The sequence below is a fragment of the Canis lupus genome, chromosome 7 (genome assembly GCF_011100685.1).
Source record: "Canis lupus familiaris isolate Mischka breed German Shepherd chromosome 7, alternate assembly UU_Cfam_GSD_1.0, whole genome shotgun sequence".
NCBI classification, from domain to species: domain Eukaryota; kingdom Metazoa; phylum Chordata; class Mammalia; order Carnivora; family Canidae; genus Canis; species Canis lupus.
The window spans coordinates 5402420-5426160 of NC_049228.1; the positions used below are offsets into that span (position 1 = coordinate 5402420).

General features: G+C 35.8%; 1 protein-coding gene across 1 annotated transcript in view; it reads left to right on the top strand.

The window, feature by feature from the left end:
- ASPM (assembly factor for spindle microtubules) overlaps window positions 1-23445 on the top strand; it is a 69162-nt gene extending 45717 nt beyond the window's left edge. Inside the window, exons 18-28 of the mRNA NM_001197076.1 lie at window positions 650-5404; window positions 8788-8954; window positions 10323-10419; window positions 11551-11760; window positions 13135-13284; window positions 14112-14303; window positions 14762-14954; window positions 15114-15268; window positions 16625-16801; window positions 18826-18995; window positions 23278-23445. Of these exons, the coding sequence (NP_001184005.1) occupies window positions 650-5404; window positions 8788-8954; window positions 10323-10419; window positions 11551-11760; window positions 13135-13284; window positions 14112-14303; window positions 14762-14954; window positions 15114-15268; window positions 16625-16801; window positions 18826-18995; window positions 23278-23380 (6369 nt within the window). The 3' untranslated portion in view covers window positions 23381-23445. The remainder of the gene's footprint in view (window positions 1-649; window positions 5405-8787; window positions 8955-10322; window positions 10420-11550; window positions 11761-13134; window positions 13285-14111; window positions 14304-14761; window positions 14955-15113; window positions 15269-16624; window positions 16802-18825; window positions 18996-23277) is intronic.
- Window positions 23446-23741: the final 296 nt, after the last annotated feature.

Below are 23741 nucleotides of genomic sequence, written 5' to 3' on the forward strand. Positions count from 1 at the left end.
CAAAGGAGTTAGGGAATGTGAGTGGTATGGGAAGAAAGCAACCTTGGCTATTCAAGAGTTAACTATTTATCACTTCTCAAATCTTCAGAATTCTACTTTGTGTGTCTAATTAGGAATTACCATTCACTAATTCTTAATGAAAAAAATGACTCAGAGCTTGCTTCTCAGATTCCTGTGTTTATATTATTGGACCTGTATAGGATCCCCCACATAAACAGTTTCCAATCATTACAAGATAGCTTAAGAAGCCTTGATATTAAGGGGGAAATACAAAAATCCAAAGATATATTCATAGGAAATTTATACTTAGAATCAATAGATAGCAGAATATTACTATAGCTTTATTTGGACTGTTTTCTTATATGTTATTCTAATAGAATATAAACTTGCTTCATATTTTTCCCTGGAATACAAATGCAATATAAATACCACTAGGCTTGAGACAAGGATTTCTAAATTGGCTACAGCTGTATCAACATAGAAACTAAACTACAAACAAAAGACACAAATATTATCCAAATACGATGTTGTTTTTTTAATTTAATGTGTTTATTTTTAAACAGAATGTTAGAAAAATGAATATTTGCAGAGGTATTAAGTATAGAAGGTTCCATCTGTCTTACTTTGTGTCCTTTCTTGCCTTTTGCAGAGGTATTGGAGAAGATATTCCACCAGAAAACAGTTTCTGAAGTTGAGATACTATTCAATTATCCTGCAATCTAGGATAAGAATGATAATTGCTGTTACTTCTTACAAACGATATCTTTGGGCCACAGTTACAATTCAGAGACATTGGCGGGCTTCTTTAAGAAGAAAACATGATCAACAGAGATATAAGATGCTAAAGTCATCATGTCTCATAATCCAATCTATGTTCAGAAGATGGAAGCGACGCAAAATGCAATTACAAATAAAAGCTACAAGAGTATTGCAAAGAGCTTTTAGAGAATGGCATGTCAGGAAACGAGCTAAAGAAGAAAAATCTGCTATTGTCATACAATCATGGTATAGAATGCACAAAGAATTACGGAAATATGTTCAGATTAGATCTTGTGTTGTTATCATTCAGACAAGATTCCGGTGCCTTCAAGCTCAAAAGTTATATAAAAGAAAAAAAGAAGCTATACTGACCATTCAAAAGTACTACAAAGCGTATCTGAAAGGAAAGATGGAGCGCACCAACTATTTGCAGAAACGGGCTGCAGCCATTCGACTGCAGACTGCTTTCAGGAGGATGAAAGCTCGCAATTTATACAGACAAAGCAGAGCTGCTTGTGTTCTTCAGTCCTACTGGAGGATGAGACAAGACAGATTTCGATTTCTAAACCTTAAGAAAATTACTACCAAATTGCAGGCACAAGTAAGAAAACATCAACAATTACAGAAATATAGGAAAATAAAGAAAGCTGCCCTTGTAATTCAGATTCATTTTCGAGCTTATGTTTCAGCGAAGAAGGTTCTAGCATCTTACCAGAAAACACGTTCTGCTGTCCTTGTTCTACAGTCTGCATATAGAGGGATGCAAGCCAGGAAAAAGTTTATTCACATCCTCACATCCATTATAAAGATTCAATCATGTTACAGAGCTTATATTTCCAGAAAAAGATTTCTGAGACTAAAAAATGCTACAGTAAAGTTACAGTCAATTGTCAAGATGAGACAAACTCGGAAACGATATTTACACTGGAGAGCAGCCTCGCTATTTATCCAGCGGTGGTATCGGTCGGCAAAACTGGCTGCACTAAAGAGACACCAATATGTGCAGATGCGGGAATCCTGTATCAAACTGCAAGCTTTTGTTAGAGGTCACCTGGTTCGAAAGCAGATACGGTTGCAAAGACAAGCCGCTATTTCGCTACAGTCTTATTTCAGGATGAGAAAGAAGCGGCAGTACTACCTGGAAATTTATAAAGCAACTCTTGTCATTCAGAATTACTATCGTGCATACAAAGCACAGGTCAATCAAAGGAAGAACTTTTTGCAAGTCAAAAGAGCAGTTACTTGTTTGCAGGCAGCTTACAGAGGTTATAAAGTACGCCAGCTAATCAAACAACAATCTATAGCTGCTCTTAAAATTCAAACTGCTTTTAGAGGCTATAGGGAAAGGAAGAAATATCAATATGTGCTTCAGTCCACTATCAAGATTCAGAGATGGTACAGGACATGCAGGACTGTTCGTGATGTAAGAACACAATTTTTAAAGACCAGGGCAGCTGTAATTTCTCTCCAGTGTGCTTTTCGTGGCTGGAAAGTTCGAAAGCAGATCAGAAGGGAACGTCAAGCTGCAGTGAGGATTCAGTCTGCTTTTAGAATGGCCAAAGCCCAGAAACAGTTCAAATTGTTAAAAACAGCAGCATTAGTCATCCAGCAACATCTGAGAGCATGGACTGCAGGAAAGAGGCAACGTATGGAGTACATTGAACTCCGTGAGGCAGCACTGAGGCTTCAATCTACTTGGAAGGGAAAGAGAGTGAGAAGGCAGGTTCAAAAGCAACACAAATGTGCTGTCATCATACAGTCAAACTATAGAATGTATGTGCAACAAAAGAAGTGGAAAATCATGAAAAAAGCCGCTCGTCTGATCCAAATGTATTACAGGGCTTACAGTATTGGAAGGAAACAGCGTCAGTTGTACTTGAAAACCAAAGCGGCTGCCGTTGTTTTACAGTCAGCTTACCGAAGTATGAAAGTAAGAAAAAAAATAAAGGAGTGCAACAGAGCAGCAGTCACTATACAGTCCACATATAGAGCTTACAAAACCAAAAAAAACTACACAAACTGCAGGGCTTCGGCTATCATAATTCAAAGATGGTATCGAGGTACTAAAATTGCAAACCACCAACGTAAGGAATACCTTAATTTAAAGAAAACAGCAGTTAAAATTCAAGCTATTTATAGAGGTATTAGAGTAAGAAGGCATAACCGACACCTGCACATGGCAGCCACTGTTATTCAAGCCATGTTTAAAATGCATCAAGCAAAAATGAGATACCATAAAATGAGAACAGCGGCTGTCATAATTCAGGTAAGATATAGAGCATATCGTGAAGGTAAGATTCAGCGTGCAAAGTACTTGACAATTATGAAAGCTATTACTGTTCTTCAGGCAAGTTTTAGAGGAACAAGAGTTAGACAGACCCTCAGAAAGATGCAGAGCGCAGCCACGCTTATCCAATCCTACTACAGAAGACACAGACAGCAAGCCTATTTTACTAAGTTAAAGAAGGTAACAAGAACAATACAGCAAAGGTACCGGGCAGTAAAGGAAAGAAACACACAGCTTCAAAGGTATAACAAATTAAGGCATTCTATCATATGTATTCAGGCTGGTTTTAGGGGGATGAAAGCTAGAAGACATTTAAAAAGTATGCATTTAGCCGCAACTCTTATTCAAAGGAGATTTAGAACTCTCAGAATGAGAAGAAGATTCCTGCATCTCAGGAAAACTGCTATTTGGATTCAGAGAAAGTACCGTGCAACTGTCTGTGCAAAGCATTACTTCCAACACTTCGTCCGGGTACAAAAGGCGGTCATTAAAATCCAGTCATCATACAGAGGATGGATGGTAAGGAAAAAGATGCAAGAGGTGCACAGGGCTGCCACTGCCATCCAGGCAGCTTTCAGAATGCACAGAGCAAATGTGAAGTACCAGGCCTTGAAACATGCCTCAGTTGTGATCCAGCAGCAGTTCCGAGCAAGCAGGGCTGCAAAACTACAGAGGCAGTGTTATCTCCAACAAAGACATTCTGCTCTGATCCTTCAGGCTGCGTTTAGGGGGATGAAAGCCAGGGGACATTTGAAAAACATGCATTCCTCTGCGACCCTTATTCAAAGCACGTTTAGATCTTTAGTGGTGAGGAAAAGGTTCATTTCCCTCAAAAGAGCTACTGTTTTTGTTCAGAGAAAATACCGGGCCACCATTTGTGCCAGGCATCATTTGCACCAATTCTTGAAATTAAAAAAAGCGGTCATTACAATCCAGTCATCTTACCGAAGGCTGGTGGCAAAGAAGAAGCTGCAGGAGATGCACAGGGCTGCGGTTCTCATCCAGGCCACTTACAGAATGCACAGAACATATGTTACATTTCAGACCTGGAAACATGCCTCCATTTTAATTCAGCAACATTACCGAACATACAGGGCTGCAAAATTGCAAAGAGAAAATTCTGTTCCACAGAGACGTTCTGCTTTGATCATTCAGGCTGTATATAAGGGAATGAAAGCAAGACAGCTTTTAAGGGAAAAACACAGAGCTGCTATCATAATACAAAGCACATACAGAATGTATAGGCAGTATCTTTTTTACCAAAAGATCCAGTGGGCTACAAAAGTAATACAAGAAAAATATAGAGCAAATAAAAAGAAAGCTCTTCAACACAGTGCACTCAGGAATGCAGCAGCAGCCTGTACTGAAGCAGATTTCCAGGACATGATCCTAAGGAAACCGACTCAGGAACAGCATCAGGCTGCCACTATTATTCAGAAGCATTTTAAAGCCTCTAAAGTAAGGAAGCATTATCTCCACTTGAGAGCAAATGTAATTTTTGTCCAAAGACGATACAGGGCACTAACTGCAGTGCGCACCCAGGCAGTCGTGTGTACACAGTCTTCATATAGAAGTTGTAAAGTGCAAGAGGACATGCAGCATAGGCACCTGGCTGCCACACGAATTCAGTCATTCTACCGAATGCACAGAGCCAAACTCGATTATCAAGCAAAGAAAACCGCCGTTGCTGTAATACAGAATTATTTTAGGTCCTATATCCGAGTAAAAGTGGAAAGGGAAAAATTTTTGGCAGTTCAGAAGTCTGTGCGAATTATTCAGGCTGCTTTTAGGGGCATGAAGGTTAGAGAGAGACTGAAATCCCTCTCGGAGGTGAACATGGTAGCCAGTGCTAAGCAGTCTGCCTTCTACTCTTGCAGAACCGAAGCTCAGTGTGCAGCTGTTCACGGCTCAGCACTTAGGACTCAGAAGTGGCATGGAGCTTCCCTGGTCACTTGTTCACAGGAGGCCGAGTACCCCCAGAGAGAGGCTCTAGTAGCGACTCAAAGAGCTTTCTGCGAGATGGTCACAAGGAAATTGGAAACACAGAAGTGTGCTGCCCTGCGCATTCAGTACTTCCTTCAGATGGCCGTGTGTCGGAGAAGGTTTGTCCAGCAGAAAAGAGCTGCGGTGACCCTCCAGCAGTACTTCAGGACGTGGCAAACAAGAAGGCAGTTTTTATTGTACAGGAAGGCAGCAGTGGTCTTACAAAATCACCACCGAGCCTTTTTGTCTACAAAACATCAAAGACAAGTATATTTACAAATTAGGAGCAGCATTATCATGATTCAAGCTAGAACGAGAGGATTTATACAGAAACGGAGGTTTCAGAAAATTAAAGATAGCACCATAAAAATCCAGGTACTTCTCTATTTAAGTGTAAAGCTTGCGTTCTTTCTGCAGTCGGTATTTGTTAGAATTTATAAAATTACGCAGGTCATAAAGAGTAGTACTTCATTTACATGACCATTTCAATGATCTTCCAAAACGGAACATTTGTTTGAGAGTGGGAAAGGGGCACAATAGTAATTCAGCACAGAACTTGGGATCTTCTGAACATGGTCACTCTTTGCTTGATGCATTTCAATAGATATTAATTTTGAGCACATAGTTTGATACATGGGAGTTCTCCACTGAGTAAAATTATTTTTTAAGTGAGAAATTTAAGCTAAGGTGAAGTGAGATTTGGCAAAATTTAGGCCAAATGATATAATTGTATTCCTCTACCCATGTGTTAATGAGGCACTTAAGCTATATAGATATGTACTTTATTCAGAGTATTTAGCAGTTTTGGTTTTCAAAGCATTTTTATATAATTTTTTCATTATGTTATTATTCTACATAAAAGATATATATACTCTATATAACACATAAAAATATTATATCCACACTTCTCGCACACATACATGAATCAGTGGGTGAGAAGTATAGAATATTATGTCTCCTGAAATGTGAAGGACTGAGAAAAGTTAAATAACTTCTAATGTTGCACAGAGAGAGGCAGATCCAGGAATGGAATCTAGGTACTTCAGCAATTTATTTCCCACCTGTTCATACGCTAGGCTTTGAACCTTGGTGTGATATGTTGGTACTTGTTGGTTTGCTGTTAAACTTAGATATACTGTTTTCATTGAGCAGATGTCCAGTGCTGGCAATGTGCTAAATGCTATTGTGAGTGATTGGCGTAGACAGTAAGAAATACTTAGTTGCTGTCCTTAAAGCACTTACTTGAGCAGGGAAGCACAATTATAAAACAAAAATGAGAGGTTTATGTTGCTGGGAACATAAGAGAAACCTAAGTTTGTCTCAGTGATCAGAAAAGGCTTCCCAGGACAAGCAGCATTTAGGTTGAGCTGTTAAGCCAAAGGATGAATTCAAAATAGCCCAATAAAATGTATCTAGTGTATCCCCCTGTAGGAGATAACACAGAATTTAAAAATGAGAGTGTGTGTGTGGTATAGTGTAAAAAGTAATGTGAGACCAGGTTGACAGTAGAGGGAGTGAGATTTCACAGAGCTTTGTGAGATATAGACACAAGTTTAGTCTCTTCCACTAGATTAAAAGAAGTTCTAGAAGAATTTTAAATGGAGAAAACCAGAATCATATTTTTATTTTTAAAAAACTACTGTGACGGGCAGCCCCGGTGGCGCAGCGGTTTAGCGCCACCTGCAGTCCAGGGTGTGATCCTGGAGACCCGGGATGGAGTCCCACGTCGGGCTCCCTGCATGGAGCCTGCTTCTCTCTCCGTCTGTGTCTCTGCCTCTCTTTCGCTCTCTCTGAATAAATAAATAAATAAATCTTAAAAAAATATATTTGAAAAAATAAAAAATAAAAAAAATAAAATAAAATAAAAAACTACTGTGGCAGGAATGTGGAAGAGGAACCGGAAGGGAAGTAGGGAGACCACCCAGGAGGCTCTTGGCATTAGGTCAGGTAAAAGATAGTTTAGTAAGATGTAGTGACAATGGGATGGAAGAGGTAATATTTGCATTATATAGAGTATAAACAAGCATCCAAGCCATAGGTATGGCTCAAGTAGCTCAGCAGATGTTACCGTTCACGGACACAAGGAGCAAAGAGAGGAGCAGATTGGAAGACTGATGATGAATTCAGTTTGGGGTATATGATGAAGTTGAAGTACCTAACAGATGTCTCAGGTGAGCAGTCTAGCGAGGTAGTTGGCTGTGTTTGGAGTTTGGAGAGTAGTACAGATTTCAGAATTTGACTTCTACATTATTGCCATACATGTGATAATTGAAGTCGTGGGAGTGATAGGATCACCCAGGAATAATGTAGAAAATGGGTAAAAGAAGAGGATCTGCTTGGGACTCAAACCCTGAAGAATGTCAACATTTGAGAATATGGAGAAGAGAAGCCAAAACATGGTAGTAAGAGAGAACAAGAAAAACTGATCAAGAAACCAAGAATGCGGGAGAGGAAGAAAAGAATGCTCAAATTTTAAATGTTGCCCAAGAAGTTAATGGTTGAAATAGGTTAACTGGATGTATTAGTTAGGGTTTTCTGTCAAATGACAGAAAAGCAAAATAATCTTAGGAAATTTTAGCTATTTTTCTCATATGTAATTAAATTTAAAAATTATATTTTACACATCTAGTTTTTAACATATAATCAGTAGACTCAAACTTTAGTGCACATTAGAGTCATTTGGAATTTTTAAAAATACTGATACCTGGCTCCCACTGAATACCAGTGTGTTAGTATTCAGGTTTGTTTACGTTAAAACCACATTGATACAGTCTGAGTAAGTCAGGGACATCACAAGAGTAATTTCGACATTCATATCATTCTTGCCTGTCAGGTGACTTCTGGAGCCTGCTCCCCCTCCTCTTCCTCTACCCCATAAGGTGTGGCTGCAGTATTTATTGTAGGTGTTTTGGAGTGAAACAGACTTGGGTTCAGATCTTGACTCTGTTGCCTTCCAGCTTTGTGGTGTAACAGGTCTTTTCTTCCCCAACATCAATTTCTGTTATGAGATATCTATAAAGAATAAATAAGATACCTTTTCCATTTATTACCTGCACATTCACAAGTTACTCAGTTTCTCTTGATTTACTCATCTCTAAATTATATAATGATATTATATGGTATTATATAAGGTATTATATGGTATTATGGTTTTGTAAGGACCTACAGTGTCCCTTAGTACAGTGCTAAGGGCTTAATAAGTTATAGCTGTCACTTAAACATTTAGTCAGCCGTAAGGATGCAGAAATTGGAAAAACTGATAGTCCTATGATAGAGAGTTGCTCTCAGGAGTCTGCTGCAGCCTGGACACAAAACCCAGGATATACATAAGGGAGGTAGGATGGGAGGTGGGAAAGATTCCAGGAAGTAGGGTAATCAGTGTGTTCCTTTCCCTTCTGTTCTTCCAGATGGATTGAGATAGTGAGAACAATGTGCCTATATGGCTTTTCAGACACTGTACACATATTACAATTTAGAAATATTTGTTAGGATTTTATTAGTCTTAGCTCTCATCCAGCTCCAGGTTATATGTAATAAAGCACATAGTAGGTTTTCACTGTGGTTAGCCCCACTGTCCTCAGAGGACTCATATGTATCAGCAGTGAATGAGCCTAATAGTAGAGTTGTCATGTGACTGTATTTCTGCAATTGATTTTTGTCTACTTAACCTTACACTAGCTGTCTTTAATACTGATTTTTCTTCAGTTTGCAAGAAAACATATCTCATTGCATATTTGTTAAATTTCTGTATTTAAAAGGCTGTGTGGAGGAGCTATAAAGCCAGGAAATATTTACATCAAGTGAAAGCTGCCTGCAAGATTCAAGCCTGGTATAGGTATTGGAAAGCACGTAAAGACTATCTAGCTGTATTAAAAGCTGTTAAAATCATTCAAGGTTGCTTCTACACCAAACTGGAGAGAAGACGGTAACATATCATAGCTGTGTGGGGAGAGTATGATGGTTATGTGTGTGTGTGTGGTAGCCAAGTCTTTATATAAAATAATACTGCTTATTGATTTTTCTTTAAAATATTTGCTATGGTTAACTTGTATGGTTTGTTTTGTTAGCGTTCTCCATTAATGAAAGAAAGTATATCTCTAAGACTGGGATTGAGATAGAGCCTTGATATAATTCAGTAAAAAATACTTACTCAAACTTGATTTGAGTTCATAGGGATCAGGGTAAGGATGGGACGGATGGGAAGTGAATAAAATAATCCAGTAAGATCTTGGTTTCCTTATTAGTGCGTTGGTCCATTTTGTTTGTCAATTTAGCGACTGGCAAAATTTGCTTTCTAACTCATTTTTTTTTTTCTTTTTTACCTTGCCCTCACATACCTTAGTGATGAAGACCTAATTACCAACTTATTTATATTCATTGTATTTTCTGATTCCTGGTTCATTTGTTAAACTCTTACCAGGTTATCTATATTATTTTTATTTCATAATATAAGGATTTCTCTCCAGTTACCAGAATTAATGAATTATTGTATCAGTGGTGATTTTAAAGATTGTTTTTTGAGAGCACACTAGTGTAAGAAGAGTTTTTTTGGTAGATTCCATGGATAGAAGCTCAGGGCTTACCATATAAAGATGGTATAGTTGCTGCTATCAGGTGTTAGCCACTGTCTAAGTTTCCTGTTCCAAAATGCTGAATTTTTCTCATTGACATTCAGCTTTATTTTCTAAGAAATGTGGCAACATGATGTTAAGTTAAATCCATTCTAAGTTTTTATGTATTATCACTATGTTGACACCGAAAGTTTAATCTCTAGCCCTCACTTTCTAAGTTCTTCAGTTCTACTTACAGAATATTTCTTTGTAGATATTTGCACGATGCCAATTTTCCTTTCAAACAAATGTCCATCTCATTTGCCTGATGCTATTAATCTCCTAAGTTCTCTTTGGGACCCCCTCCTGTCTGCTTATTACCCACTTGCTATATGGACTCAGATTTTATACCCTGCCATTTTCTTTATCTAGGCTTTGTCTAGGTCTGGATAATTGTACTTTCTTTTGATCCTGCTCAGAATTCTTTCTCATTCTAGAAATTCATACTTCTTGCCACTGGAATATGCCAATTTTGCCAACTACAAAACTTTTCCATGTGTCAGGTGTGTGTGTGTGTGTGTGTGTGTGTGTAGAATTCTGAATGCTACTAATTTAAATGTAAATTATACTTTTCCACTTTATTTTCTTTCTCTAGTATTTAGCATGGGGGGAGGTATGGACAATAAATACTTATTGAGTAGATTAAAGAAATTTGTAATTGCTTTTCAATAACTGCTTTTTAGGTTTCTGAATGTGAGAGCATCAACAATTATCATTCAGAGAAAATGGAGAGCTATACTTTCTGGAAGAATAGCTTGTGAACACTTCTTAATGATTAAAGTAGGTGCAGAAATTTAAAACCAGCTCATTTACAAGGAACTATTTTAGGAAACAAAACAAAAAATGAAAAAATGTTTTTTGTTAACTATACATTTTAAACACATTATTGCAGTCAATTAAAAATCATATTCACCCATAAAAATGCTTTTTATGAATATTTTTGTTTATATATTTATATTTACAAAATATTCTCAAACCCAAGTTTGAAGTAACTAATTTTAGAGTAAATAATTTATTTGGAGGAAGCACATTTTGTCTACTATAAGTCAAATACTTAATGATATATTAAAGTCTTTAAGCTACAATTGATCTATTAAAAATATTTAACATCAAAGTTTTAGAATAGCTGCAGTACCTATAGCTTTTTATTAAAGAAATTAAAATTAATATGCTACTTATAAATTTCAGCATTCATATAATATTCCCTATTAAGTAGCCATTATTATTATACCGACTAGTGTATTTTTACTAATTAGATCCTCATAAATCACCCTCTGAAGTAGTTATTAGCATACCTATTTTACAAATCAGGAAACTGAGGTGTAGAGGGGTAAAGTGACTTGCCCAAGGTCATTCAGCCAGTTGGTGGGGGAATCTGTGTTGTAAAGCAAACCTAGTTCCCATTTTAATTTATAGACTTCTTCAGATGTCTTAGACTTTGGCTGTCAGGATGTTATATAACTGAAAAATCTAAGATGTACGGTTCTAAGATGTACTTTATGGTTCTTGCAGCAACAAACATCTTCTCTGATAGCTGTTTATAATGCCCATTCTGTTCTTTATACTGCTAACATTTTTATTACATGTATTTGTCCTGTGGTAATATTAGTCCTTTTCTCCCTCACAATGAGAAGTATCAGAAGATGGGAGGGAAAGAGTACCAGATAGATCTAACAACCTTGGCTTGTGCCTTAATAAAAACTTAGTTTTTAGCTATAGACCTATATAGGTTAGAAATTATATACCATCACCTTTTCTTGTATATGAAATAATGATGTTCTTAAGCTAAAAGTGTAAAGAAAAATCACAATTATACCATCTCATTTTACATTGAGAAATTCAAAAACCTCCAGTGGGTTGAAATTACTAAGCCTCTTTCTATTAATGTCACTTGCAAATTTTTCCTTATAGAGACATCAAGCTGCTTGTTTGATCCAAGCGAATTTTAGAAGATACAAAGGAAGGCAGGTCTTTCTCCGGCAGAAGTCTGCTGCTTTGACCATACAGAGATATATACGAGCCAGAAAGGCCGGAAAATGTCAAAGGATAAAATATGTAGAATTAAAAAAATCTACAGTTGTTCTACAAGCACTAGTGCGTGGTTGGTTAGTAAGAAAAAGAGTAAGTATTTTTAAGTAGAATATCTCAGTTTTATGAAATGAAAGTATTTGATGTTGAGGCACCTGGGTGATCAGTGGTTGAGCATATCTGCCTTTGGCTCGGATTGTGATCTTGGGGTCCTTGGGATCAAGTCCCACATCGGGCTTCCCGTAGGGAGGCGCTTCTCCCTCTGCCTCTCTGTATCTCTCATGGATAAATAAATAGAATCAAAAAAAGAGAGAAAGAGAAAGAATTTGATGTTAAGAAATTTTAGGTTTTGGAGAATAATTTCAGAACTAATATAACCATTAACTTGAATTGATTCAGCTTCTGCAGAGCCATGTAACAAGGTCACTGGCTGCTGTAGATTTTTGTTCTATGAGCTTGTTTCACATTGATGCTCACCTAAAGTGCAAACTAAATTTTCTCTTGTAATGAATCTTAACAAAGGAACTGAAAGAAGGTTGAGGGAAGAGCTCCACATGAGAAGAAGGTGGTTGTTCAAGTAGCCATTTACTTCACCAAGCAACTCTGAGGTGTTATGAGCTACAATTCCTCTGTAACTTCCACATCTTCAGCGAGAGACTCCCTTCCACAGAGTTCATGACTTTTTGGTGTCCAATAAATATATGAAGCACTGGCAAAGACAAAATCCTTAAATTTGAAATTAAAAAGAAGAAATATTTTATATTGTGTTCATTAAATATAAATTGGAGGTCTGAAGGCCACTATAGAGTGGTTCTGCTACAAGAGTCTTGTGCTAGATTTGTGTAAGACTACCCATGGGCAGCCCGGGTGGCTCAGCGGTTTAGCGCCGCCGTCAGCCCAGGGTGTGATCCTGGAGACCCGGGATCAAGGCCCACGTCAGGCTCCCTGCATGGAGCCTGCTTCTGCCTCTCTCTCTCTCTCTCTCTCTCTCATGAATAAGTAAATAAAATCTTAAAAAAAAAAAAGACTACCTAATAATTGGAGAAATTGATTCAGATAATTTTGTCTGACTTACTATGACCCTCTCCAGCAGTTGTGCTTAGAATACTGTAATTTTTTTGAGTTTAGTATTCATATACTTCTTCCATTACAGTCAAAGCTTTAATTAACTTTTTGTGTAGTCTAGTTAAATTAAATACTGTTCTTAAGTGCCCAAAATATAAGTTTGCTTTTTATACCCTACATTAAGGGTTACACATATGGAAATACTGTATAGTAAAGGATTATAATCACCTTGAGTTACAATGTAAGTATGATGTTAATAATTAAAAGTTAACTTATTGCTAATTTATATAATTTGGTATTAAGGATATAAAAAAATATAAACATTGATCAGTTGTCTTAAGAGTCAAATATTGGTTAATTTTTTATTTCTCATATAGATTTTATTTTTTTTTTCTCATATAGATTTTAGAACAAAGAACCAAAATCAGACTTCTTCACTTCACAGCAGCTGCATATTATCACCTGTCTGCTCTTAAAATTCAAAGAGCATACAAACGTCACATGGCTATGAAGAATGCTAACAAGCAGGTTAATGCAGTCATCTGTATCCAGGTTAGCTTTTCTTTTGCAGCAAAACTATATAGTTTTTGTTATACATTTTCTATTTTAATAAATAATTTCCAAATACCTTATGCTAAGGTCATACAGTGTTTTGCCTTTTGCTTATAGGATGACATATTTAGGATGGCTTGATGGGTTAGAAATCGGTTGATGTTTTAAGGTACAAGAATAAATCTGTGAATTACTTTCTGAAATAATTGTACTCATTTATACTTGTAGCAAAGTCTAAGGGTACCTGTTTCCCTACATTCTTGCCAACACAGAGCATTAAAGACTCTGATTTTTGCTATTTTGATGAATGGCCAATTGAATCTCATTTTGTTCTGGATTTCCTTTGATTGCTATCAGTTCTAAAAAATGTTTCATGCGTTGGCTATTCAAATGATTACCTGTGGATTGTGTGCTTTTTTTTTTTTTTTTTTTAATGTGTGTGTTTCATATACTTTGCCCTTTTCTCTTTTGGATGTTCTTATTTGTTATGATTTATAGCAATTACTTATGTATTCTGGATAAGAACACTATTTATTAAGATATATGCAAAGTATTGAGTGAGAAAGTAATTTGCAGAATGACACATACAGCTTGAAAGAATTTGTGTCAATTGTGAAATGAAGGTTGTGTTGTGCAAGGTTAAATTCACACATACACCCAATGAGGATTGGAAGATTTGCACCAAGCGGAGTGGAGAAGTAGTGTCACTGGGGAGGGTTGAAAGGTATTTCAGTATAATGTTCTGTTTATTTCATTTGTGTATTTATGTGTATATAGGTATTTATTTCAAAAACAAGAAATAAAGAAAATCTCTATGTTTTAAACAGAGGTGGTTTCGAACAAGATTACAGCAAAAGAGGTTTGCTCAGAAATACCCTAGCATCCTCACAAGTCAGCATGAAGTTCCAGAATGTATGAGCCAGCAAAATAGAGCTGCATCAGTAATACAGAAAGCAGTACGCCGTTTCCTCCTCCGTAAAAAACAGGAAAAATTTAATAATGCAATCAGTAGAATTCAGGTAACTGGAAATATGATGTTAGTTCCAGACTTTGGTTTATAATTCACCTACATGGTATCTAACATTTTAAAAACACAGTCACATACATTTTAAAAAGCTGAGGTTCTCCAGTTGAATAATTCATAAATACTGTATCTTTGCTAAGTCCTTCATTTTTAAATTTCCCTAGAGATATTTAGGATTAAGAGATAAAAAAGTATTTTGACTTTTTAAATAGATTTAGACATCTGTAGTCCATGAATGATGTTTTGGGTTATATACAGGGATATTATATATAATTCTTTTCAGAAAAATTGATTTTGTTGTTTATTAGAACGTGAATTGAGGTCTTATTTGCAATGTGTCTGATTATATCCTATAAATTTACTGAAATACTTATTTTGTAGAAATAGATGTAGATAGAAGTTCAAAACATCATGGGTTGTAATCTTAAAATTACTGTGTTTTGTCCCTTTAAGTCATTATGGAGAGGATACTCTTGGAGGAAGAAAAATGATTGTACAAAAATTAAAGCTATACGACTAAGTCTTCAACTTGTTAACAGGGAGATTCGAGAAGAAAACAAACTTTACAAAAGAACTGCGCTTGCACTTCATTATCTTTTGACCTATAAGCACCTTTCTGCTATTCTTGAGGCCTTAAAGCACCTAGGTTAGTTTGTTTTAACAATATCTTGTATAAATACGGTTAGAAATGCATTTTTTACCTTTGAGTGTACAAAGGATGTTATAATACTGTATTAGCTAAAACTTCATTTTGTTGCTATGAATTTATCTCTCTCTCTCCCTTTTTTTTTTCCCCTCCTTTCAGAGGTAGTTACTAGATTATCTCCACTTTGTTGCGAGAACATGGCCCAGAGTGGAGCAGTTTCTAAAATATTTGTTTTGATCCGAAGTTGTAATCGTAGCATTCCTTGTATGGAAGTCATCAGATATGCTGTACAAGTCTTGCTTAATGTCGCTAAGGTAATTTTCCATTTTAATAATTAATTGTTCCTTGCAAGAAATCTGACCCAGCAGATTAACTTCATATTTGCTCACCGCTAGAACTTAGATCACCCAGTTAAAAATTCCCTTATGTGCAATAGTCTTAGGGGGAAAAATATTTAATCTGTTAACATAATTGTACATAGAAACACTTTTTATGGTGTTATTTCTTCTATCTTTATGTTATTAGTAACAATGATTACTAACATTTATTCCTACATGCTAGTGTTTTTCATGCATCATTTAATTTAGTTCTTAAATAATCCTCTAAGGCAATTTGTGTTATTATTCCTATTTTATAGAGAAGGAATAATAATTCTTATAGAAATTAAGTCTCCTGCCTAAGCACTTCATTATGATAATTGGTAGAGCTGAATTTGGGTCCTTTTTTGTCCACCTCTAGAGCTGGTGTCCACTCCGTTGTATCAAAACAGTAGAACCTCTTATAATCTGCTATCACTTAATTATCCTGTACATAATATTCTATATAGGTATTAGCATTAAGTTTTTTGGCTTAAAAAAACTTGGCAGATATCTACACTAAACTAATGCATGCAATCGAAAGTATTGAGATGACAAATTTATCTTCCCTACCCAATCCCTCAGCCACAACTTAGAAGATTTTACCTGATATTTTCTTACTGAGAAGTGGTGGTTTAAGAACACAGACTGATGCCATGCTGCCTGGGTTTGAATCACAGCTCTGCAGCTTATTATAGGTTACTTAGCCTCTCTCCACTTTACTTTCTTTAACTGTAAAATGGGTATAGTAATAATAATATATAGTATAATAGTAATCACAATGTTATTGTGATAATGAAATGAGTCCACATATATAATATGCTTCATATGTAAAAGTGCCAGATAAATGTTAACTGTTAATAAGGTTTTGTTATTTTTATCTTAGTATCGTTGGCATTATTTGTTCCCATGTAAATTTCAACATGAATCTAATGATACAGTTAGGTAATTGAAGCAGGAAAAATATATTCTTAGTCTTTATTTTATCCTATGATTAGCTATCACAAATAAGTTTTTCCTAAGAGGTTCTCAGTAAAATTGGCTTGTCGTTAATCTTGTTTTTATCTACTTTAAGGTGTTCATTCAAAGATTTTAGATCTGATTCATATTTTGTGGAATTTGGGAAGAAAAAAAACTATTAAAATGCAGACATGAATATAAAATGGATCCAGAAATGATAGTTTTACCAAGGAATCATTTCATGAAGTCCTTTGCACTTGCTGTATTAGATCAAAAACTTTTTGAACTTTTTTGCTTGGGCTATTTCTAAGGCTACATGTGTTTACTATAATGTTTGCTTTTATTCTGTTCAAGTATGAGAAAACTACTGCAGCAGTTTCTGATGTAGAAAACTGCATAGATACACTGCTGGACCTTTTGCAAATGTACCGTGAAAAACCTGGTGACAAAGTTGCAGACAAGGGTGGAAGCATTTTTACAAAAACCTGTTGTTTGTTAGCTGTTTTATTGAAGACAACGAATAGGGCCTCTGTAAGTACTAGTTCTCTTGCTTTGAGGTTATCTTTCTAGGTTCTTAGGTCTGAGACTTTCACATTTTTCCTTCAGTAACTATCCCAATTTAAATAGGGTTTTGTATATGTTCAAACCTGCCTTTTGTGTTGATATATAGGAGGTGTTTATGTGTTGCATTGGGTGTGTTCTGTTGATACAGGAGGTCTTTCTAACGTATTAAACTGAATTTTTTTTTGTATTTTTTTTTAATTTTTTTTTTAATTTTTTTTATTTATTTATGATAGTCACAGAGAGAGAGAGAGAGAGAGAGAGAGGCAGAGACACAGGCAGAGGGAGAAGCAGGCTCCATGCACCGGGAGCCCGATGTGGGATTCGATCCCGGGTCTCCAGGATCGCGCCCTGGGCCAAAGGCAGGAGCCAAACCGCTGCGCCACCCAGGGATCCCTTTTTTTTGTATTTTTAAATTTAAATTCCAGTGTAGTTAACATACATGTTCTATTAGATTCAGGTGTATAATATAATGATTCAGCAATCCTATACATGACTCTGCTCATCATAAGTATGCTTTTTATTCCCTTCACCTGTTTCAACCATCTGTGTATATGTTTTTAGTGTAATTGGTACCATAAGAACAAATCACTCTGAAATTTGCTTTTTTCATTTAATATGTTTTTCTAAGCTTTTTGGTTTTATTTTAGAGAAAGTGCATGAATGGGATGGGGCACAGAAAATCTTAAGCAGGCTCCACACCTAGCTCAGAGCCAAACGTGAGCCTCCATTTCATGACCCTGAGATCATGATTTGAGCCAAAACCAAGAGTTGGACCTTAACTGACAGAGCCACCCATGCACTCCTCATTAAATGCATTGTTAATACATCTTTCCTTTAAATTGCTATACAGCTATGAATATGAATACACTGAATTTTATTAAGCCATTCTATTGGAAGATACTCTGATTTGGGGGAAATTTTCATTATTACATTTACATAATTTATTATAATGTTATATTTACATTCTTATTTTGTTAAGCTATGTATAAGGATATTTATTTGTTTTAATTTTTATTTTATTTAAATTCAAGTAATTAGCATTTACCATATTATTAGTTTCAGAAGTAGAATTCAGTGATTCATCAGTTACATATAACACCCAGTACTTAAATTGTATCACATGCCCTCTTTAATGTCCATCACCCAGTTACCCCATCCCTCCACCTGCCTCCCCTCCAGGGACCCTCAGTTTGTTTCCAATGGTTAAGAGTCTCTTATGGTTTGTCTCCCTCTCTGATTTTGTCTTGTTTTATTTTTCCCTCCTTTCTTTGCACCTCTGTTTTGAGTAAACTGAATTTTAAAAATAAAATTTATTACCATTATATAATTAGCCATTTCCCATTTACTTGAGGGAAGTAACAGATTATCCTAGTAAGGTAGAAAACCAGGCCTGTGTGACTCCTCATCCTCCTGTTGTAACCATAAATACATTTCAAGCTTTTCTGTGGTGAGACCCTCATAGGATTCTGGCCTTCATCCTGAGAACAAAACCGCTGAAGGATTTTACACAAGGGAGTATGTTGTAGTTTAAGTTCTAACATGACTTTGGCTACTGATTGAAGAATGGATTTGAGAAAGCATGTGTGGAAGTAGGGAGACCATTCAGGAAGGAGAGAGGTATAGCTATGTAGTGGTCTAGGCAAAATACTGTACCTGACCTAGGGCTGTGAGAGATAAGTAGATAATTTTGGAAACTTAGAGAAAGTTCGCAGGACTTGGTAACTGGATATAATAGGTATAAGGACTATAATAATATTTACCTGTTTATTCAGTATGGAGTTAGGTGTACAATTTTTTAAATATTTACCTTTATATAATTTTCTTGCAAATTAAAAGTTAAACGTCTAACTGCTGAACTTGGAAAACATGGCTTTTGATTTTGTTAAAGATTCGTAAGTTTACCGTATAGTGGCTATTATGGCTGATTTTACTAGCAAAAAAGGGATCCAAAATTTTTATTAGTTTTAATAAATGTACATTTTCTTTTTTAGAGTGTTCGAAGTAAGTCCAAAGTTGTTGACCGTATTTATAGTCTCTACAAGCTTACAGCTCGTAAACATAAAATGAATACTGAGAGAACACTTTATAAACAAAAGATGAATTCTTCTATAAGTACTCCCTTTATTCCAGAAACACCTGTAAGAACCAGAATAGTTTCAAGGTAAGCAATAAATGAACTCTGTAGTTTCATGTCACTGTTCATTCACTCATTCATTCATTTAACAAACATTTATTGAGTAAGATACTGTGCTTGACAATGGAGAAACAACATATGAATAAGAATAGAATCTTCAGTAACTCTAAAGTAGACAATCTCAGTAAATAATGAAGTAATAATACTGTGGCTTAGGGTATTTAATAGTCATTTGATAAATTCCTTGTATTAAATAGTTAACTGCTAAGTCTAACAATTAGCTTTTTATAATAAGCTTTACTATATAAGTTTTTTTTTCTTTCATGTAGAACAAGCTATACTGTTCAAAAGCTGCTGAAAATCCCTCCTGGCTACAATACCAACTTCCAGCTCCTCTCCTAATCTCCCTAATACTTGAAATTTCTTCTTCTAAAGAAGTTCTTTATGAGACCTTGTACTAGTTTCCCTAGAGCTGCTATAACAAATTGCCACAAACTTGGTGACCTTAAACAACAAACAGTAACTGATTCTCTGACAGTTCTTGAAACCAGAAATTCAAAGTCAGGGTGTCAGCAAAGCCTTACTTTCTCTGAGGGCTCTAGGGCACTATGCTTCCTTGACTCTTGCAGTTTTTGGTGACTCTAGGTATTCCTTTGCTTGCGGCTGTATAACTCCATTCTAAGCCTCTGTCTTCACATGGGCCTCTTCTCCCTCCACCTTATTGGATTTAGGGCCAGTTCAGGTAATAGAAGATGATCTTATCTCAAGATCCATCAGTGAGGTATATCTGTGGAGACCCCTTTTTCCAAATAAAGTAACATTTACAGGTTCTAAGGATTAGGATGTGGACATATCTTTTTTGGGGAGGCTGGTCATTCAGTCAACAGCAGACCTAGAGAGATAATAATAGAAGTTTAATTAGTTTAAGACAGGTAGCTTTAGAAATTTTTTTAAAATGGGTATTAGCTTATCTGGTTAACCAAGCAGACACCTCTATCAGTGTGAGAGTAAGAATCCTATGGATCTGCCATAGGTGGTGAACTTGTGATTATTGCATAGCATGGAGTTATGTAATTTCAGGAGAATCACAGTAAGCAAATAAGTGAATAAAGTAATTAAGATTGTGGTAACTGCTAGGATAGAGAGTAACTTACAGGACCTGCTAAAATAGCATCACTGGGAAACTGGGATGTAATTACAAGAAATAAAAGTTGAAAGGACAGAAGATAGGGTGGGAGGGGGCATTGAATCATGGGTTTTGTTTTGGGTAAGCCTAAGATACCTGTGACAAATTAGAGGAAAAGCCAAACAAGCCATTAGAAAATCAGGGCTGTGGTTCTAGGCAGAAGAATCAGTTGAGAGATTGAAATTCAGGAATCATTAGATCACATTTAAGGCTGTGGTAATAAATGTGATCACCTTAGGGGAAGAGAATACCTAGAAAAGAAATTCCCAAACCAACCCTCAGAACCCATTTCTCCCGAACTCAGAGAAAGAACCAGCCAACAGCTCTGAAGAAGAATTGGTAATTGGATAGAGGATATTCCAGAGTAGTGTCACATCAACTGTGTGGAATACTACTGAGAGGTTGTTAGATAAGGTCTGAAAAATGCCCATTGGACTCAGCAAGATGGAGGCTAGTGGGGAGGTGGTGACACATACAGATTGAGAATTGAAAAACAAATGGAATATCTCATGAAAAATTCATGAGTTTTTGATGATACTAAGGGGAAAAAATCGTTGGTTACCCTTGAAGGATGCTACATAAACAACTCGTGATGCTTACTATGGGTAAAAGGAAAGAATCAAGTGTGTCCCATTTTTCTTATATATACTGTATAGGGTAATCAAATGGTTGATGTCGGAATTTTCTATTAAAAAATTGTTTAATAAACGCAGAGAGAATATGAAACTATCCCTATTTTGTAGCCCCTAATGAAATAATAGGTCTTCTCTAGTCCATGATTTATGCAAGTTTGATAGCAAAGCTTTAGATGAATTAAATTGATATAGGTGACAATAATCAAATCTGTTGATGAATCTTGGCATCACAAAAAGATAAGACCACCAAATAGACCACCCAGAGAGACCAGGTACACAAGACCATCTGAATATGAGTCTTGTCACAAAAGCAAACCTGAACACCTCATGCCTTTTTGTGCCACTCTTAAGTTCTTACTCCCAGATCCATGCCAGGCTGCAAACTCAGTTTCTGCTCTGAATTGCCAGAAGTTCAGACGCTTTGAGTCAGCATTTAGAAACTTCTCTAGTAATTTAAACATTCTGTTACATAGTTTTTAGAGTCAGGTTTATTAGAATACGATTTACATAGAAAAATTGGTTTTCTGTTGTAGAGAACTCCAGCAACATCCTTCTGTTAGATGTTATAAATTAGAATTATAATACTGATTTAATATATAAATTTGTTATTATTTATGAATTCATTTTTGGCCCAAAATTCAAAACATTAGAACTATGACTTTTACATTTTGCTGAGGCAAAGAAAATTTTATTTAAAAGGATTAATTTAGCATTTTCTGGTTTTACCTTATTAATTAAAGATTTAATTGATTTTGATGAACTATGTTAACTCATGATGTTTAATTTCCTTCTTTCCTTCCTCCCTCCCTTCCTTCCCTGTCTCCATTTCCATCACTCAGCACTTCTCTACAAGGCATAAATCCTACAGTGTTGACAATGCACTATTTTTTGACCTGAGTTACATAGTGGTTAGCTTTATAATTACTAATAAACTATATAGTAGTTGTAAATTGGATTTATGCTTGCATATTTCACGGTATAACAAAAGAGAGCCTACTTGCTTTAAACATATTAGTGAGAACCATTTCTACATATGATTTCTATTTAAGGGACTGATACTTTTAATACCAGTTATGTTTTTAAAAGTCTGATTAACATAAGTGAATAGCTTCTCATTTTTTTCAACTGAGAAAAAATATTTCTATCACACCAAAGTTACTTTGTGCCCCTTTGCAATCAGTTATCTCCTTTTAACCCCTAGATTTTGGCAACTGCTTATCTTCAATACTTTTAGTTTTGTGTTTTTTACATTGTTACACAAGTGGAATCATACAGTATACAGCTTCTTGTGATTTTTTTTTTTAGTTTAATCTTTTTGAAGTTTATTTATGTTGATGCATGAATTATAGTTTCATTCCCTCTTGTCACAGAGTACTGTTCCATTGTATGGCTTTACCACACTTTGACCACTTACCAATTAAGAGATGTTTAGATTTTTAACAGGAAATAAGAAGATGGAAATGTATAACGTAGTAGAGAGTTATGTGAGAAAGATGGATGAGCCCCCCTCTGATGGATGTTATTTTCCTAATGAAGCATGAGATTATAAGCATCAGCTCAAAAGCAGACCAGAGAGGGTATGCAGAGACATTTGAAGAGAAGAAAGGAATAAAATGATCATCTTGGGGAAAGAGGAAGGAAGCATACTAGGCAATTGCAAGCACTCATTTAGTTTTGTAATTATTGACATAAAATCAATCATCCTGTTTCTGCAGTCTTTCTTTTCCTCCTGTTCAGCTATACGGGAATGGAGAAGTCTGATATTTGGATTCAACTTGGAATCCAAATAGAACTTTCCATATGAATTTAATAGGAAAGAGAAACAATAGAATGAATGAAATTTGCCAAGGGGATTCTATTGGTGGACCTACACTAGATAAGGAGGGAAGTGATGTCAGCATTATGATGAGTGATAGGTACATGTTGAGGTCAATGAATTAGAGATCTCATGGGGTGGAAGATTAAATACAGTAGATGTATTAAATCAAACAACATGGATGAATCAGAAGTGGTGGGAGAATGGCAGTCTCAGATTGAGAAGTCAGTGGTGTGGTACTTGCTGACGACGAAGGCTATTATGTGATCATGGAAGATGGAGTCAATTGAGGTAGAACAGAAGGAAAGGGGGACAAAACTGACAGATGAGATTGTTGGATTTGGGGCTAGCTACAAGGATGTTGAAGTTACTGAGAATGGTGGCAGGAGCCGAGAAGACCAAGAACCAAGTTACAAAGAACAAAATACCAGGAGTTTATTAGAAGACCAGAAGGCAGTAGTAAGAGAGCTAAATAGCATAAGCCTCAAAGGAGGAAGGATGGTGAGAAATAACCTGACAGTGGTAAAAGGCAGTAACCTCTCAAACAGGTGAGACGGTTGTAAGGAATCTGCAGTGTTCAGGAGTGGCCACATTTTTGTTAAGACAAAACAGTGAAAGTAACTCTTTTAAGGGAAGAACTTTGTTAATCCAAGATTTTTATTCTTTTCACAGACTTAAACCAGACTGGGTTTTGAGAAGAGATAACATGGAAGAAATCACAAATCCCCTACAAGCTATTCAAATGGTGATGGACACACTTGGCATTCCTTACTAGTAAATGATAACATTTTCAGTATGTACCGTAAAAAATACTAAAGCTAATCATGAATGTGTAAAGTGTTTTTGGCTCTCCTTTGTACAGCTTCTAAAATCTGACTCTGTATTAAAATTAAAAAATATATATATGTAACAATAACTAAACTGTTTCATAATCTGTTGTTCCTTTTATTATTTTATAGCTTTATGCATGTTAGAAACTGCAATGTCATAAAATATTTCTAACACTATTATTCATGTCTTTTGTCTTAAAATATTATATTAGTCTGAATATAATCATATTCCAAAAGAGAAAACAATAGCTTATACTCTCATTTTATAGATAAATTGAAGCATTTTTCTAAAACAAATTTTGGAAA